General features: G+C 44.7%; 1 protein-coding gene across 5 annotated transcripts in view; it reads left to right on the top strand.

Annotated features, from left to right (window-relative positions):
- FARP1 (FERM, ARH/RhoGEF and pleckstrin domain protein 1) overlaps positions 1-18,852 on the top strand; it is a 277,566-nt gene that overhangs the window by 203,016 nt on the left and 55,698 nt on the right. For all 5 annotated transcript variants that reach the window (XM_076009332.1, XM_012756986.2, XM_012756988.3 and 2 more), the window contains exons 6-12: positions 3,949-4,046; positions 9,758-9,872; positions 10,723-10,870; positions 13,046-13,141; positions 15,047-15,210; positions 15,950-16,018; positions 18,386-18,461. In XM_076009332.1, the coding sequence (XP_075865447.1) occupies positions 3,949-4,046; positions 9,758-9,872; positions 10,723-10,870; positions 13,046-13,141; positions 15,047-15,210; positions 15,950-16,018; positions 18,386-18,461 (766 nt within the window). The remainder of the gene's footprint in view (positions 1-3,948; positions 4,047-9,757; positions 9,873-10,722; positions 10,871-13,045; positions 13,142-15,046; positions 15,211-15,949; positions 16,019-18,385; positions 18,462-18,852) is intronic.

Raw genomic sequence — 18,852 nt, 5'->3', positions numbered from 1 at the left:
ACTTATATAGATAGAAGATTAAATTGCACTTTGCTGTTAAACAAGAAGCTGAATTCCTTTCTATTTATTGAACTGTGCACTCGGTGAAACTCTGTCCTATTGACAGCAGCGCCCGGGCATCTAAAAGGTGAACAGTACTGACTCATGAGTGCAGGCGGCAAACAGCAAGCCAGGGGGGCTTTGGAAAGGAAGTTCCCAGGTTTTCTTAATGCATAGCTCAGAATCACTTTTCTCCTGGGAGTTCTGCTGCCCTTTGCTCTTCCCCTTCCCTTGGGACATCCCTTCTTCCATCGGATCTGATTTCTACTTGCCTGTGTGCTTCTTATAACCAGAGAGGACCCTGTTGGGTTCCGCTGCCCGGTACTGCCTGCTGAATGAAGTGTTCCCTGAGATTGCAGGGAAATTGCAAATGATTTGCATTTAATAAGAAAGAGACGATTGGGACCTTCTAAATGGAATAAATTAAAAATGTTCATGTTGAGAACAAAGCAAGGTGTCAGATGGGTGTGACGTGTAACCCTTGCAGTCCCTTGCAGGTAGCCTCTTGGGTTACTCCTGCCACCATCGTCACCACCCTCCTCAACCAGCCCTTCTGCAAGAAGAGGAGATTCCATTCTGAGCAACTTTGTGTTTTCATCCTGTTTACCGGTTTAACCGGTTCAATTTTTTTAGTGACTGCCAGGTGAAACCCTAGCCTTTAGCTCTTGTGAGGTTGGTTGGAATTGCTTCAGTTTATAGTACTAAAGGTGTTGCTTAGTCTCTAAAGTTAGCATCACGGCCAGTGCTCAACTTACAGCTCATGTCAGTAAGAAAAGTGGACAGCGTTACTACCCAGGAAGCTATTTCTCGTGTTACAAGGGCCTTGGGACGGGAGGAGTCAGCATAGTCAGGGGTGACAAGTTCTTCCTTCGGTCTTCAGAAAGGCACATGCCCTCCAAACGAACGTGTGAGCTTTCAGAGCCCGATGCCATCTCGCGGCCTACGGGAGATCGTCACCAGAGGTCCCCAAAGCCAGCCGGACCTTGACCATGAATCTGTCACTGAGCACACTTCCTTGTGCACACGGGACCTCGTGTTTGAGCTGGTAAATGGTAAAATATTCAGAATGTAATGCTTTTAAAACACAAAACCCTCCTACTTATTTAAAAAATCAACCGCACAGATTAGAAGTAAAGCCTGTAGCTCTGTGGCGTGTCGGGTTCAAAAGGCAATAATCCCTGACTAATCCAGAAAGGTCGTTTGTACTGCCTCTTCCCGTATGAACCTTTATGTTGATATTTAGATTGTTTTATATTCTCTACTTTTCTTCCCTTTGACTTTCCAGAGACAGAAGGGGTGGGGGAACAAGAATAATCATTAAGGAGGTCAGAGAAAGGTCAACTGATGCCTAAATCTGTAGGGTGTTTTTTGCTAGTTATATAATTGCCACAGTGATTTTTTTTTTAGTTCTTAAGAGTGGAACTTACTAAATGACTTTAAAGGGATCAGTTATTGTTTTATTTTAAAGAAATTGCTAACATTTATTGAATGTTTTTGTTGTAGTCCCTGTTTTCCATGTATTATCTCATTTAATTCTATGGAAACTTGTGGTTGATATTGTTAAAGGCCTTTTTGAGAATTAAAAATAACCTTTGGTTATTATAATAGCAGTAAATATACATTGTAGAAAGTTAGAATATACAAATAAGACTTGGAAAGAATGCTGTATTCCTGTTGCCCATCACATTAGCATGATTTCCTTTCTGGTTTTTTCCTATGTGTTTCATCTCATCTAATATGTTGGCCATATTTACATTTATATCTGCTTATTCTAATGTAAAATTTACTCTAGGACCATGTATTGTGTCTGGTTATGCATCTTCTGGGCCTCTTGTAATGTAGTGTAGTCCCTCATTTTCTGTTCTTTATGATGCCATCTTACTGAAGAAGGTGGACCAGGTATACTACACAATACCCTACCTTCTGAATTTTTCTGATTGTTTCCTCTTGAGGCTCTTTGGCTTCTTCCTCTATCCTTTGTATTTTCCTGAAAACTGGATGTCTTAGCCCATTGCGTGTTGCTATAGAGGAGTGCCTAAGTTTTGCTTGGCTCATGCTTCTGGATGGCTGGAACGTTCCAGGTTGAGCATCAATAGCTGGCGAGGGCCTCAGGCTGCTTCCACTCCTGGCGGAAGGTGCATGGGAGCCGGTGTGTGCAGGTCACATGGTGAGAGGGGAATGAGGAGCTGGGCAGATGTGCCACGCTCTTTTTAACAACCAACTCTCTGGGTAACTGATAGAGCAAGATCTCACACACTCCCAGGGGAGGGCATAAATGTATTCATGAGGGATCCTCCCCCATGACCTCCTATTAGGCTCCACCTCCAATGTTGAGTGTCAGATTTTAACATGAGATTTAGGGAGGACAAACATTCAAACCATAGCTTTGGGAATTCATTTTAAGGTTTGATGGATCCAGTTCAACATTTTAGGCTAGAACCCATTGTAAGCGATGTTATGTGTTTCACTTTTGATTAATGATGTTCAGATTATTCATTGGATTAAAGTGGTGACATTCTGGAGCCAGGAGTAGTGGTTTGTGTTTATAATCCCAGCTACTCAGGAGGCTGGCTTGAGGCCAGGAGTTCAAGACCAGCCTGGGAAACATATCAAGACCTTCTTTTCTAAAATATATTTTAAAAATCAGCCAGGCATGGTGGGTGGTACCTATAGTCCCAGCTTCTTGGGAGGCTGAGGCAGAAGGATCACTTGAGCTCAGGAGTTTGAGGCCGCAGTGAGCTATAAATGGGCCGCTGTGCTCCATCCTGGGTGACACAGACCCGGTCTCAAAATAAAATAAGGTGGTGACATTCTCATCTTTCCATTGTGAAGTAACGTCATGTTACTTTAGCCCTGTACAAATGTCCAGTCTCCTAAATAGTTTTTTTGCTTCTTTTTGCCAATTGACAATTCTTGCTAGAGTCAGTAATCTCTAAAGGTCATGGAATGAGGATTTTCTAATTCTGTTGTTCATGCTACGTCATACCTTGGCATTGTCCTGTAAAGTAAAATTTTGCCTCATCTGCTTGAGCTACCTGACTATCCTGAAATGCCCTTTCTACTGGAGAGGTAGGGTATATGCTCAGTTCTTTGCCATGGATTACCGATTTGTGAACAAGGAGTTGCTTTAATAGACATGGAATCCACCATTTCTCCAAGGACCTACCTCTGCATCATTCCAATGGACACTCGTACGAGGGACAGAATCTGGTTGTGAAGGGTAGCTACTGAGGAGACAGTTTCCAGATAGTTGGCAAAACTAGTAAATACCTTCTAAAACTTTATGAGTTCATAATCATTATTTTCAAATCTGTTTTAACATCACACAGTTTTAACATAATTTCTTTGATTTACAAATATCTTTTTTTCTCTTACACCAAAAATCCCATCTTACTTTATCCCACAGTATAAAGAAAAGAATAACTTAAATTGATTTTACAGATCTGGTAACTGGGCTTATGGAAGTAGCTAAGTAACTGTTATGCCACAAAAAAGGACACCCTTGTTTTTCTGATTTCATTGACATTGATTCTCCTTCTCACCATAATAAACTATTATTGTCTGAGCCATAAAGCCATTTTAGAGTATGTATGACTGATTCAGTAAAAAAAAAAAATTTAGTGTTTCCTGTACCCTGCAAAAATATATAGGGCAATAGACTATAGTCTTAAATTTTTATGGCTCTCTCTCTCTCCATATATGTCTCTTTGTATTTAGAGGGGAGGTGTTTACACTGTCTACAGTAGCAGCGGGAATTCATTCCAACCCATGCAGACCTTCTCACTGTTGGATTTTTTTATCCCTGTCTTCAGTGTCTCATGGTGTGGACAGGTTGCCCGGGGTGAGCTGCCTCTGATGTGGACCCTCCTGTCCCCTTTGCATGACGTCCGTCTCTCTTGATCTTCACAGGTACCTGTTTGCTCTGCAGGTGAAGCAGGACTTGGCTCAAGGCAGGTTGACATGCAATGACACCAGCGCAGCTCTCTTGATTTCACACATTGTACAATGTAAGTTCTGTTGGTTTCCTTTGAAAATCTTTTTGGAAATAACACAATGATCTGAATAGTGGAGGGGGGAATCACATCCACAAAATAAACAGCAACAATATCTTTGTGTTATTTTTGCCGTTAGCATGAAGGCCCATGTGTAGAAGAGAAAACAAGACTCCTGACATCATTTAATATGCATATCCCCAAACATTAACCCACAAATTCTCTGTTTGGTGTTTGTCTACTTTGTTCAAAGACTGGTATACAGTTGCTACCTTAGTTGTCTCAAAGGAGAAGCTTGGATGGATGGTGGCCGAGTAGACTACACTTGTTCTTGGATTTAAACCTCATCATTGAATATGGCCACATTAGCCTTAAGACATAAAACCACCACAGATTTCACTTCTCTTTAGAGTGTTGTACCCTCTTGAGTTTAGTAAACCAAGATACATGAAGCTGGACTGAATCCTAGCGATGCTTGAAACTAGGTAGTTTGTCTTAATCTAGACAACGGATGAATCAGAGTGTGCTCATTCCAAGCTCTCGACCAAGGCAGAAGTTACGTAAAATGAAATAGACACATTATGCTTCAGAAAAGTAATGGTGTGTATAGACCAAGGCCAATGTGTATAATCACTACTATTAAAAAAAAGTTGTGTTCTGCAATTATATAGGCAGTAGGAAAAAAATGTTGTGTTGTCATATCATCTTTTTAATTTCCATTGTATACAAAGTGGTCCCATATAATCAACTGCATCCCATTCTGATCACTGCCCAGTTAACAGGATTTCCAAAGGTTTATAGGAAATGTCACTCCTAGTAGTCAACAAATTGCCTTAGTCTAATACAATAAGATGTTTCTATAGATGGTGCTTCTTTTTTTTTTTTTTTTTGGAGACAGAGTCTCGCTTTGTTGCCCAGGCTAGAGTGAGTGCCGTGGCGTCAGCCTAGCTCACAGCAACCTCAAACTCCTGGCTTAAGCAATCCTCCTGCCTCAGCCTCCCAAGTAGCTGGGACTACAGGCATGCGCCACCATGCCCGGCTAATTTTTTGTATGTATTAGTTGGCCAATTAATTTCTTTTTATTTATAGTAGAGACGGGGTCTCGCTCTTGCTCAGGCTGGTTTCGAACTCCTGACCTTGAGCAATCCGCCCGCCTCGGCCTCCCAGAGAGCTAGGATTACAGGTGTGAGCCACCGCGCCCGGCCTGACGGTGCTTCTTAATTTTTATAAATGAGCATTGTTGAGTGTTTAGTAGACTTTGTAGATAGATGTTTTCTTATTAATTTGAAAAAAGGGATGTGAGAAAGGGAAACAAAAAAATAGGTATCTTTTATTAAACCTTCGAGTGCGCCAACACTGTGTGTGTGATCTCATTTAATTCTCACAACAGCCCCCTGAGATCAATACTACTATTACCCTCGTTTTACAAGTGAGGAGGCTTTGGCATGGAATGTTACAGCACATTTTTCTTCTCTGCGTTTGGTCTTCCCTCTTCCTAAAATAATAGTGGAGAGAGAAGAACGCTTTGAGTCACGCAGGCCTCGTTTCTGTTAGTTGGTGGGTGACCCCTGTACGTTGCCAGCCCTCCAACTTCATTTCTTTTGAAACATGAGACTAATGGAATCTTTTTCATAAGGCTGTGAGAATTACATGACAGCAAATACAGTTGTCCCTCAGTATTCATGGAGGATTGGTCCTAGGACCTCCAAAGGATACCAAACCTTAGGACGCTCAAGTCTCTGATAAGAAATAGCGTAGGATTTGCACAAAACCCACACACATCCTCTGTATACTTTAAATCATCTCTAGATTACTAATAATACCTAATACAACGTAAATGCTATGTGAATAGTTGTTATGCTGTGGTGTTTCAGGAATAATGACAAGAAAAAGATGTCTGTACATGTTCAGTACATATGCAGTTTTCTTTCCGAATATTTTTAATCCACAGTTGGTTGAATCCATAGACACGAAACCCACGGATACAGAGGGCCGATTATATACCCAAGACATGTTAGGTGTTCCGTAAACATTACTTTCCTTTCTTTATCCTCACTCACTTGCAGCCCTCCCTTTCCAAACAGTGTAAGATTTTTAAGTGAAGTCTCCTTATTGGAATAGTGACTTCATAAAATGTCTCTGACCCTGGGCATTTTGTAAGCAGAAGAGAAATTTACCTTACTCGAAGATTCCCGATGCCATTATTCTTAATACCTCATTCCTCTTATGTTTTTTCCTTTTAAAAATCTGTTGCATGAAGAATAGATTTTAAGTGTTCTTGCCACAAATAAAAGTATGTGAAGTACTACATATGTTAATTAGCACAGTTGAGCCATTCCAAATGTAACATACACATCAAAACATCATGTTGTTCACCATAAATATACACAATTTTTATTTTGTCAATTAAAAAGATGAAAGTTTGCTAACAACTGTGCATCTCACTTGCACATCTGGGAATGGAGATTCTCTGACCCTCAGGAAACCCTGGTCTGATACAACACTCCTGCCCAGACACCTGCAAGTGGCTCAGAATCCCCCAAGAATCTTGAGTTCTCCAAAGTTAAATAGATGAGTTCAGAAGGACTCCTGCTATTTACATGGTATTTAATGTACAGTCCTAAGACATATTTTCCTTTATGCAGCCCTGTTTCTGCATTTTTAAACATCCCATGTACTCAGCCATGAAAGAAATTTCACAGAATCTGTGAAATTGTGAATTGTGTCCTGATTTCAATTATTGGTAATTGTGTGCATTATTGGTAAGGTATTGGGGGTCAAGTCATCTCTCTTTGGCATATGCTATATTAATGCCAATGGAAAATTCTCTCCGGTAAGCTGGATACTCATCTTTATACACATAATCTGAAGTCTTTTATTTTCCCCCCTTCCTTTTATTTGAATGCATGGAGTCTTCCAGATAGTCTGTATTGTTTTTGTTTGCTCCTCTGTCACTGTCCTTGTATATTCCCTGCGATATTTCAAACGTTTAATTTCCTCTAATTTGTTACGGATCAACTAAGTAGGACAAGCCGATAAAGAGATGAATCAGACACTAGATGTCCCTGCTGTAAAAATGTCACTTGGGGGGGGGGGGGGCGTGGCGGCTTGGCAGGGCTGCATTCACGCAAGTCGTGTGTGTCCCTGCTCTGAGGACAATACCTGGCAGAGTGGGCTTGTCCAGACATGTCCCCTAGAGAAGTCCCATTCATTGATTGAATTGCCCGGATTTTGGGTTGTTTGTTGTCCACATGACCTTGCTGTGAGTAGACCACTATGAATACAGAATGTGCATAAGCTGATAGGACATATCACATACACGGCAAAAAACATTAAGAAATAGGAAGTCGGGTCTTGAATATGTGTTGGTTCTCAAATTCTCAAAATCCAAGGAGGAGCCTATTTCCATATTTCAAAGGGGAGAAGGCACTGGGAGCAGATACGTTTCATGGTCACGTTGCCACGGCATTCGAGGAGGGCAAGGTATGTCCACCCTGATGTCAAAGGAAAAACCTGGATACTCTTTTTATATGGGATTATTGGGAGGAGTGTGTTATTTATAAGGTCCATAGGCGTTAAAAAGCCCAAACTTAGAGCTCACAAGAAATTTAGGACTTAGGTGATTCCTCCAAATTCCCGGATTCCATATTTGCCCGTTTGCTCACTGGCCGATACTTTCTTATAGTCCCCAGTCAACATTCCTGCACTTTCATGGCCATTTGTGGACATGCCCAAGATGGCGGAAAATTGGGGTCACCTGACGCAGGCGACGCTCTACCTTCGTGTGTTTCCTTGTGCTGTTAACAGGTGTCCTTTTCTCGGTCTATTTAATGTCATGCTTTCCGCATTTGTATGCGTATTGTTGGTGGTTTCCCCGTTCAAAACGGCCCCTGAGCGTAGTGCTGAAGTGCTGTGTAGTGTCCCCAAGTGTAGTGCCATCTGCCTTACAGAGAAAACACGGGTGTTAGATAAGCTTTGTTCAGGCGTGAGTTCTGCCGCCGCGTGGCTCTGCCCAGAAGTGCACATCACACAAGGACGGGGAACAAGATGTCGTTTCAAGAGTGTTGGAGGAAGCCGGGCGCGGTGGCTCACGCCTGTAATCCTAGCTCTCTGGGAGGCCGAGGCGGGCGGATTGCTCAAGGTCAGGAGTTCGAAACCAGCCTGAGCAAGAGCAAGACCCCGTCTCTACTATAAATAGAAAGAAATTAATTGGCCAACTAATACATATAGAAAATTAGCCGGGCATGGTGGCACATGCCTGTAGTCCCAGCTACTCGGGAGGCTGAGGCAGGAGGATTGCTTGAGCCCAGGAGTTTGAGGTTGCTGTGAGCTAGACTGACGCCACGGCACTCACTCTAGCCTGGTCAACAAGCGAGACTCTGTCTCCAAAAAAAAAAAAAAAGAGTGTTGCAGGAACCTAGCCCTGTGTTTCCCCTGGGAGCAGTGTGGTTCCATAATCACTAATCCAGTGTTCACGGCGACTGCATAGATTATAACTGCCCCAGATAACAAGAATTAGCTGCACTTTCTTGAGACAAGGTGGAAGGAATTGCAGGAAAGTCAGGACCACCATTGTCAAGGCAACAGATAAGATGGCAGCGTGACCAGAGGTACCCCCCGTTTCTGAGGGAGGGTGGCGATTTTACTCTATTGACGGAGGGAGAAACTAGTCCAGAAAAGGCAATTAGGAAACAGTGTTGTTGTTCCGACATAGCAAGAGGAAGCTGGTGAGCGATTGATTCTTCCAAGCCCCAGCTGTCGCCAGGTGAGCGGGCACTGCCTCGGGTGTGATTTATGGCAACAGATAGGTCACATCCTGCTTGGTAACTGGAGATGCATTGCCTGGAGCGTGACAAGCCACTTCACGTGACAAAAACAAAAGGTAGGTTTCGTAGCAACCATCCACTTGCTTCTTATCAAAACAGCTGGGCTCTGATCATGAGGCTGTTTTTTTATTAAGCTTGTTACACAGAATGTGTGATACAAATAAAAAGGCATGCTGCCCCGGAAGTATTACAGTTGGTATAAACTGAGCTTAAGCTAGGGTTGTTAAGGAACAATGGTGACTTTTAAAGCTCTATCCTTTAAATTTCCACAATACAGCAATTTGGAGGACTCTGTTGAGGTTACATGAGAAAATGCATCCTGTTTCTCGTACAAGAAGAATTTCTCGGACTTTGCAATCTGACCCATTATTTCCAGTAACAGGACTACAAGAAATTTAATAAACTCTTGAATTTTTTAAAAATTAGATTATCTGCTTTTACACCCACTTAACAATTCTCTTTTCTCTACATGATAAAGCATTTGCACCCATCATTCTTATATAGAGAGGGTTTCAGAATTTGAGTTTGTAAAGTCCTGACATTCCAGGGCCTATTTAGAAGTCATGTGGTTGTCATCCACATGGATGGAATTTACTGCCGAGAACAGATGTGAACCCACAGGTGGATGAGGAGGAAAGAAGAAAAACAGGAACATGTATGGCGAAAAATGCGTGCTTCTGAAGCTTCTTCCCAACTGGTGGAGACGAGAAGGAGTGGACACCATCGTCTCGCCTCGCCGTGATTGTTAAATACGTCCTCACGCCCCCACCTCTGAAGTCTAGCCCTTGGAACTTTCCCCGCCAACTGGCCTACATTATGGTGTCCGCCAGCTGGGCAATAGAACCGATTTTGAAGTGTTAATCTTAGGTGGCCTACTTTTCATTCTCTGTTTCTTTTCAGCGGAGATTGGGGATTTTGATGAAGCATCGGACAGAGAGCACTTAGCAAAAAATAAGTACATACCTCAGCAAGATGCACTAGAAGACAAAATCGTGGAATTTCATCATAACCACATGTAAGTGTCATCCGTGGATTTATCTTCCCTTTGAGTGGCTTCTCTCCGCCTCCCCACATAAGTGGGTGTACGTACACACACACACAAGCTGTTGTGAAGAAATAAACAAAGGGAGAGGGCACGAAGGCTCATTGGGATGTTGCAGCTTACCCCGGGCTGGCAGAAGTACAGGCCACCCACTGAGGACCTGGCCCTGGCTTGCCTTCCCGAGAGACCTGATGAGGCCTGGAATTTTAGGGCACTCCAAGCTTTGTAATAAAAGGGAGAGTATAAGACCAAAGGACCATCCAGTTTAACCGGAAACTGGGAAAGGGACAGGGTCAACTAGGGGCAAAGTTAGGAATATGGTGAAAATCTAGAACCTTTGTAACATCTCCCATTTTTGTTTTTTATTTGGATTAGTAAAATGTTTTCAAAGAATTCTGTGACTTTTTTTTTTTTTTTGGTGGTGTTTTAAAGAAGGCATTTGAGCCCGATGACGGTATAAAAGAGTGCTGCCTTGAACTTTGCTTGCAAATTTAGGTTATTGTAAGTGGCTAGAAACTTGTTTTAACACAGTGGTATTTTGCTTTTATGTGACCTTAAAGGAAACTCTTTGAGATTCCCAAAAAAACTGGCCGAGTTTGAGATAGACTGTTGGGGTTTTGTGTTACTCGAGCAACGGAGCTTTTGTTCCAGCTGCTAGACTCTGGGCTGTAGTGAATGGGAGGTTAGATGTCATCTGATCGGGTAGCCCCACTGTTTGTGATAAAATGCCTTCTTATTTCCCGAGAGAAGCTTCTTAATCTCACGTTAATAGACACGGGGAATTCAAATCTCCTGGCCTTTCTCTTTAATTTTGTTTTGTCAGTGGACAAACACCGGCAGAGTCGGATTTCCAGCTCCTGGAGATTGCACGGCGGCTGGAGATGTACGGAATCCGGTTGCACCCGGCCAAGGACAGGGAAGGCACTAAGATCAATCTGGCCGTTGCCAACACGGGCATTCTAGTGTTTCAGGTGAGAGCGCTGAGGACACAGCCCGGTCCCCTTGGTGGTGGGGAGAGAAGAGGTGGCCCTTCGACTCTGGTGCTCGTTGGGTGGGCCGAGCTAAGACCTCTGATCGTTGAACAAGGAAAGACTAACCTCATCTTGGGCTTTCTGTTTCCCAGGCCCTCGACTTCCAGATTCTATTTCACTCACCCTTGCCCTGGTTGGAAAATCTGTATCACAGATTTGTTTGGGTTTATTGACTCTGTGGGATCACAGAAACCTGTATCTCTCGCTGGATCTATGGAATCAAGATTTCAGATCCCCAAATAAACACCATTTTCATACTTGCAGATCATATTCTGTTGTAATCTGACCCCTTTTTTATTAAACCTGATTGGGGCTAGCCAGCTTGCTTATATGGGGCTTCAGATATACCTAACTTAAAAAAGAAAAGTGTAATGTACACATTTAAGATATAGCAGTTTTATAAATCCCCAAAATCCACATTCTTGCACTATAGTGATTGTGTAGCAGAAGACACGCTGCACCTGAATTCTTGCCTGTGTTCTACTTCAGGGCATTGCGGTTCTCTGCACTCTGAAATGTGTGCTCTGTCGGCGACTCTGCTATTGGGTGGCTTTATGATCAATCTCTCTCTTAATAGCTTCATTGAAGTATTATGACATATAGTAAAGTGCATATATTTAAAGTGTCGCGATTTGTTAGGTTCTTACGTATGTGCATGCTGTGGAACCATCTACAAAATCAAGATAATGAACGTATCTACCATCCCCAAAAGTTTGCTGAATACCTTCCTTTTAAACATGAGCGGGAAACCTGTGCTTTGATTTCAAATGAACGTGGAGAAAGCATGTGCGTTTCTCACGAAATAGGATCAGATTTCACCCATTTTGAAGTTGTAAATATGTGCGTGATCTAAAATCTTTTTGAGCTCTTCCAGGTGCACTTATCTTCCCTTTTATGCTTGTTCAAGAGAGTCCCAGCGATTATCTGCTCATGTGTCAGAAATTTATGATATATGCTAATTATGACAGAATCACATTCAAAGTTGCTTTCCTATCAGGGAGTAGGGAGTGACGAGAGCAGCGCAGTCTTTGAAGCGGTGACTGCCCCTAACAGTTTTTGACCTGCGTGCATGGCCTATGAGTGCCCGATAAGAAAAACAACAATAAAACCCAATGGAGTCTTCAGGGCTACCATTAAGTTTCAAAGTCACAACCCTTAAATGCTTCTAAAAATCATAAAAGGGGAAGGGGAAGAAATGCCTGACCACTGATTAATTGGCTGTGATTATGTTTGATACAGTCTAAATATTGAGAATTGCTAGGTCATTAAATCCTGTACAAAGGCTGTATCTTGGCATTCATCTTCTTGCCAGAGCCTGATTGCCTTATTCTCACTGCTTTAAATAAATGGGCCTGGTGTTCAAGTGGGCCCGAGAGGATTTCTAATTCTGGGATCTGGTGGCTCCATCATGCCGGGCTACCAAAGACGGTGAGGGCCAGTGAGCCCCGCCCAGAGACCACGCACCGGCCTTGAAGACACACAGCAGGTCTGGCCTCCCGGCCTCAGTCTTGCTGGTGCTACTGGAAGCTGGGTGGGCACAGAGGCCAAGCGGGTGTGTCCGAGGAGGGAGAATCGCCAACCTGCTGGCTACCAACAGTAGCTGCTGGTTAAGGCACGTGCTCGGGAATCTCCTCCTGCTACATCAGCTGTATGATTTTGGACACATTAAAATACATCCGTGTTGCAGTTTCCATGTCTAGAAAATGAAAATAATAAATCTGTCTTGCTGGGTTTGCGGTATAAGCTTTGATCAGCTAAGGTCTATAAAGCCCTTAGGATAGTACCTGGCACTCCCTAAGTGATGGCTGCTAATTATTGTGGTGGTTGCCATGGTTTTTGTATCTGTTTCTCTTTCTTTTCACCATTACCTTGACCAGCCTCTTCCCTGCCCGGAGGCAGACTTGGTTTGAATGCCAGATCGTACAATTAGTGGGGAATAGGATGCAGGAGCAACGGGCGTCGTAGGACAGCCACGCAGCCCATGAACTCGCAGCAGAAGGCATCTTTACGAAGCGCGAGACTGCGGCCCTCCGCCTCCCGCCCCACAGGCGCAGGGGAGCAGCCGGGTCGCTTGTTACGCGTTTCCTGGCTCACGGCTGCTGTCTGTCTTCTCAGGGCTTCACTAAGATCAATGCCTTCAACTGGGCCAAGGTGCGGAAGCTGAGCTTCAAGAGGAAGCGCTTTCTCATCAAGCTGCGCCCTGATGCCAACGTAAGTGGTTCGGGCGGACGGGACCAACCGAGCCAGGGATGGAGAGGGCCCCGTGGGGGCTGGAGGTCTGCGCTCGGCAGGGCTTACGCTGAGACTTTGGCCGGTGCTACCAGGGTGCTTTCGTGAACACAAACTCAGAGTCTGTGCGCACAGCTGTATCCGGATGTGCAGTCCATGGAAAGAGCATGAGAAGATACACGCTGTGTACCAGGGAGAGGGTCATCTCCCTGCTCACGCTGTGTACCGGAGAGAGGGTCGTGTCCCTGCACACTCCGTGTACCCGGGGAGAGGGTCATGTCCCTGCACACTCCGTGTACCTGGGGAGAGGGTCGTGTCCCTGCACACTCCATGTACCCGGGGAGAGGGTCGTGTCCCTGCACACTCCATGTACCTGGGGAGAGGGTCGCGTCCCTGCACATGCTGTGTACCCGGGGAGAGGGTCGCATCCCTGCACATGCCGTGTACCCGGGGAGAGGGTCGTGTCCCTGCACACACTGTGTACCGGGGAGAGGATCATCTCCCTGCACACGCCGTGTACCTGGGGAGAGGGTCGTGTCCCTGCACACGCTGTGTACCTGGGGAGAGGGTCGTGTCCCTGCACACGCCGTGTACCTGGGGAGAGGGTCTCATCCCTGCACAGAGCCAGGCAGCCCCTCCCGACAGGCAGCCTGAGCTGTGCTGTTGCTGAGAGTCCAGCCTCGGGCCCACCCAGAGACCCCATGCAGCACTCGGCTGCCACCCAGACGGGGCCCCCAAGGCAGCACGTTCTCACGACCAACCAGGTCCCTCCCACTCATTTCCCATGAAACCACTGAAGACATGGCTCGTGCTGGGACTGGGCTGGGGAAGGGAATAACAGTGTCGCCTTCGTTAGCCAGAAACGGTGATGGAGGAGACGGGCAGTGTATCCAGGTATCTGTCCCCAACCAGAACATAGAGCCCTTTTCCCCATGGGGAAAAAGAGATAATAAATGGCAATCTAGGCTTTACAGTTTAGCTACTATATGGATTAGATAGGCTTTCACAGCCTGACCTGGGACACATATACCCATTCCTAATGGTTTTCATGGGAAAATGCATTTGAGTTCCAAAAAGCAGCTATACAAATGAAGAAATGCAGCACAACTTGTTCGTAAGTTGGGTCGGCCTAAAACTGTGAGATTCCCCCAAATAGTTGGAGCTGCTGGGGTGTTAAGGACTGCAGTAACTTTTGTGTATATAGTATGGCCACTTAAACTGGGGGCGTTCAGTTTGGGAGTAGAACATTATCATGTCCCCTTTCCAGAATCAGAGGACATGAATTTTTTCAACTGAGAGTGAGTGATATTTTTGTGCTCTAGGAAAAAAAAAAATTCATTTCGTGTGTAGCTCCTGGGGCTACCTGGGGACTTGAGCCATATGCTATTTTATAGAGAAATGACTTAAGACATAAGTTGAAGTTGATAGGAAACGTGAGGAAGAAAACAAAGAAACATTGTGCTTCAGTTATTTTAAGGAGGCAAAAAAAGGAATTTCAGTATTTGGATTATTTTTTTCAGAAGGAAATGTAAGCCAAGTAAACATAATTTATGAATTCTGTCAAAAAATGATATCACTTCTGCTGAATCTATACCACATTTTTCTGTTCCTTTAAAGCAGCAGTCCCCAACCTTTTTGGCACCAGGGACTTGTTTTCAGGAAAGACAGTTTTTCCACGGACCAGGGAGAAGGGAGGGTTGGCTTCAGGATGATTCAAGTGCATTACATTTATCTTGCACTTTATTTCTATTATTCATATTATTAATATAATAAAATGCACCATTGAAATTTTACTGGACAGATTTATTTTGTACTCCCTTTCTCATATTTCAGCAGAATATCCATGAGTAATGACGAAAACACCAAAGTCATATTTTCCCTTTTTAGAGCTCTTACCAGGATACCTTGGAATTCCTGATGGCCAGTCGGGATTTTTGCAAGTCCTTCTGGAAAATCTGCGTTGAACATCATGCCTTTTTTAGACTTTTTGAAGAGCCCAAACCAAAGCCAAAGCCTGTTCTCTTTAGTCGAGGGTCATCATTTCGGTTCAGGTAAGGTTGCCTCTTCGCGCCTGTTTGCCTCGCTTTCCCTCTGGACGTCTCTCCTGAGACTCTCTGTCCTTACCCGTGCGTGTTATGCAGTGATGACACGGCAGGCAGATAAGGCAAGCTCGTGCTGGCCTCCAGAGACACTCGCTGCTTCATCCCAGCAGCTCCTGGATTGTCCTTGCTGGGCTGTCTGAGCAGCAGAGAGGCACTGGGCAAGGTCCCCACCCACCGTGCACCCCTAACAGGATGCTCTCACGCAGAAAGGATTTCCTTTCTCTGTTGCAGTAAAAGTGCCTTATTAGCATTTGGTGTCGCTTCATAGAAAAATGCACGGACTTGCACATCATTGGTTCATGTTTCCATTCATTCTTCAACAAACACTTGAGTGTCTGTCCTGTGTCAAACACTGCTGCAGGCATTCACCAGTTTATTGTCCCTGCCTTCGTGAGAGGTGGAGACTCTTGGGATAGTTGCTCTATGAGCAAGCACACAATTGTTAAGTGGGTTTGATTAATCCAACGTTTTTTCTGTGTGTATAAGGAAAATATCAAGAAACCGAATGGACACAAAAGCACAGGCTCTCAAAGGGATTGCCTTTCGTCCCAGCTAGCTGAGAAAGCCTGCCTACCTCCCAGTTAAGGAAGCAGGGGAGTTAGGTGGAGATGGTGAAGTGTTGTCCGTGTGTTTACATTGAGAACACCTTGATGTCTTTTCCCCTTTGCTTTCGTGGTCTTCGTTTTAGTGGTCGGACTCAGAAGCAGGTTCTCGACTATGTTAAGGAAGGAGGACATAAGAAAGTGCAGTTTGAAAGGTAAGAGAGGCTTCGATGCTGTTTCCAACTTGAGAAGACCCATAATCTCCAGGTAACGGGTTATTGCTGCTAAATAGTTCTTCACCCAGGCTTGGTGTCCAGTGAGCTGTAAACTACGGCTTCACAGTCACCCTCAGCAAGTTCAGTGTCAGACAGGAACATTTTAGTTCATTCTAGGGCACCCACGGGTAAGACGAGATGCGGGCAGACTGAGAGGAGCAGGGGAGGAAGAAGAGGAGGCTGGCGGGGGCAAGGAGCGGTAGGGTGTGCGAGGCTACAGCGGGGAGAAGGCACTGTAAAAGTGGACTCGTGGGTGAGTCCTTTAGTGTTTCGAGATTTGTATTGAAAGTGTTTCTATGAACTTTTTAATTAATTAAAGTTTGGGTGAGCAGAAACAGGATTTATTGCTGTTACGATTGTTGTTGTTAGCAAAGGCTTATAGAGTAGCTCTTAGTGTGTGTAGGCAGTGCTCCAAGAGCTGGGCCTGTATTAACTCCGAAAGCCTCCATAGCAGCTCTGTGGGGCCGACGTTCTTTTATTCCCTTTGTAAAGATGGAGACACTGAAGCTCTCGTAGGTGAAGTGAGCAGCCTGGGTCTCACGCCAGCCGGCTCCGGAGCCCGGCGCCCGTGGGCCCTGCTGTGCCACCCAGAGCACAGCAGCAGAGCCCCAGGGGTTGCAGCGGGGCGTGGAGACGCAGAGTGAGGGGCCCCAAGCACTTGTTGGTACATGTGGGTTTTTAAAAATCTTTTTCTTTTTTCATTTTCATGCATCTAAAAATTACAAGAAAGCACAGAAAAGACAGCAAATACCCCATATCCCTCCTACTTAGACAACTATTAATGTTTTGACATATTTGTTTCTGGGTTTTTTTTCCCTTCTTCTTTTTGTAGCTATTGTTACAGATATGGCTAAACACCTTTCAAACCAATTGCTCTCATTATTCCCCTTCACCCCTCCCCAGAGGCAACTGCCAAATTTACACTCCTTTCTGTGTATGCAGAATGCATCCAAAAAGAACATGCAGAATTGCTCTGGGTGTGTGCTTCTTTGTTTATATAAGTACTCTCTCACTGTACATAATTCTGCCTCTGGCTTTTTTAACCCTACCCTGGTTTGTTTTTTTTGTTTTTTTTTTTTTTTTTTGAGATCTTTTTTAAAGTGCCCTATAGTATTTTTAAAGATATTACATTTTATTTATCTGATTCCCTATTGATAAATATTCAGGTTAGTTCAGTGTTTTGTCTAGATTTTGCTGAAAACAACTTGTCTTTGTCTGTACCCGCTGCTGCAAATCTCTGGTGGTTTCTCATGCCTTGTTTCCAGAAATGTAACGTTTGGAAGGTTTTTTTGCATGCATTTTTGGAGATAAACCCCATAATTTTCTTGGACACTTAACAATTATTATCTTGAGGACCATCTAAGAAGTGGCCCAGTTCTCTTTCCCATTCTAGAATGAGGACACTCCAGAACTTTTCTGTGTTAATCTGAAGCATTTTGAAGAAAAGCTTGTTATAACTTGGAATGTCATCTCTGTCATCTCTTAGCTGGTTTCATGAGTTTCAGGACCTGAAAAGTTTCTAATGCCTGTTCAGTGGGCCACGGGGAGATGGGCAGACGGGGGAAGGGAAGGCACGAAGAAGATGTGTGGGTGGCCTTAAAGTCAGTCCCTTCCACTTGAGCCTATATACCTTTCGCAGGGCAGGCCTTTTCCTCTGAACTTAACATTCTGATAGCATTAGCTTATTAGTGGTAATCACCTCTGTTATAGAACTGATCTAGAAAATAATTGCCCAAAGTATGTGGATTGATTCCATACTGTTAGATCGTAGCTTGCAATTCAGAGGGTGTCAGGGCCCAGCCAGCTTCTCCCTCCCCTGACCCTCCCTGTAACCAGAAAGGCACCATTCAGTTGCCAGTGATCCTTTGCCAGCTGTGCCGTGACAGTTGGAACAGGACTTCTGAGAACTTCAAGGTTTAAATAAATCACCCTGAACCATGCAGGTGTTATAAAAGGAAGACTGTGTGTCTGCTTTCAAGTAGCATTTATGTATTTATTTATTTTTAGAGACAGGGTCTTGCTCTGTCGCCCAGGCTGGAGTACGGGAGTCTGATCATAGCTCACTGCAGCCTCAAACTCCAGGGCTCGAGCGATCCTCCCGCCTCAGCCTCCCAAAGTGCTGGGATTACAGGCGTGAGCCACCGCGCCCAGCCCCAAGGAGCATTTATAGAAGCAACTTGGGGTCCCTTCGTTTTTGAGGGAAGGACCTAATGCTTCAAACAAAAGGACCTTTAGTTTCATTTAAAAAAAGAAAAAGAAAAAAAACACCTCCCCTAACTTTAGCTGTTTTGTGTTGATTTCTCCCAGAAAACACAGCAAGATCCATTCTATCAGGAGCCTTGCGACCCAGCCTACAGAAGTGAATTCAGAAGTGCCAAAACAGGTCTGTACTGGTGATTACTGAGATAGCTGTTTTTCCCCAATCTTGCTCTACCGAGCAAGTTTGGGGCTTTGTAGCGGACTTTCCAGTTCCTCCTGCTTCGCCCTTGGGGATTTTCACAGGGGAGAGTCTGGTCGGAGGCCTTGGCCTGGGCTCAGAGGCCCTGGAGGGTGTCCCTTCTCCAGCTGACGTCAGACCTTCCACGCTGTGCTCTGTGCCACGCAGAACCCAGCCTGGGCTGGGCCTGTCCTTGTGAGCCAGTAGATCACGCCCGGCCCCCCGGCTCCGTGGGTCCCCTTGTGCGGAGAGACGGGGACCTGCCTTCAACTGCCTGGTGCCAGGGTAGCGAGTTCCCAGGGCTTGTGTTACGGGACAGTGGCCACGGCTGGCAGCA

The sequence above is a fragment of the Microcebus murinus genome, chromosome 13 (assembly GCF_040939455.1).
Source record: "Microcebus murinus isolate Inina chromosome 13, M.murinus_Inina_mat1.0, whole genome shotgun sequence".
In the NCBI taxonomy this organism is placed as follows: domain Eukaryota; kingdom Metazoa; phylum Chordata; class Mammalia; order Primates; family Cheirogaleidae; genus Microcebus; species Microcebus murinus.
This window is presented reverse-complemented; position numbering and strand designations above follow the sequence as displayed.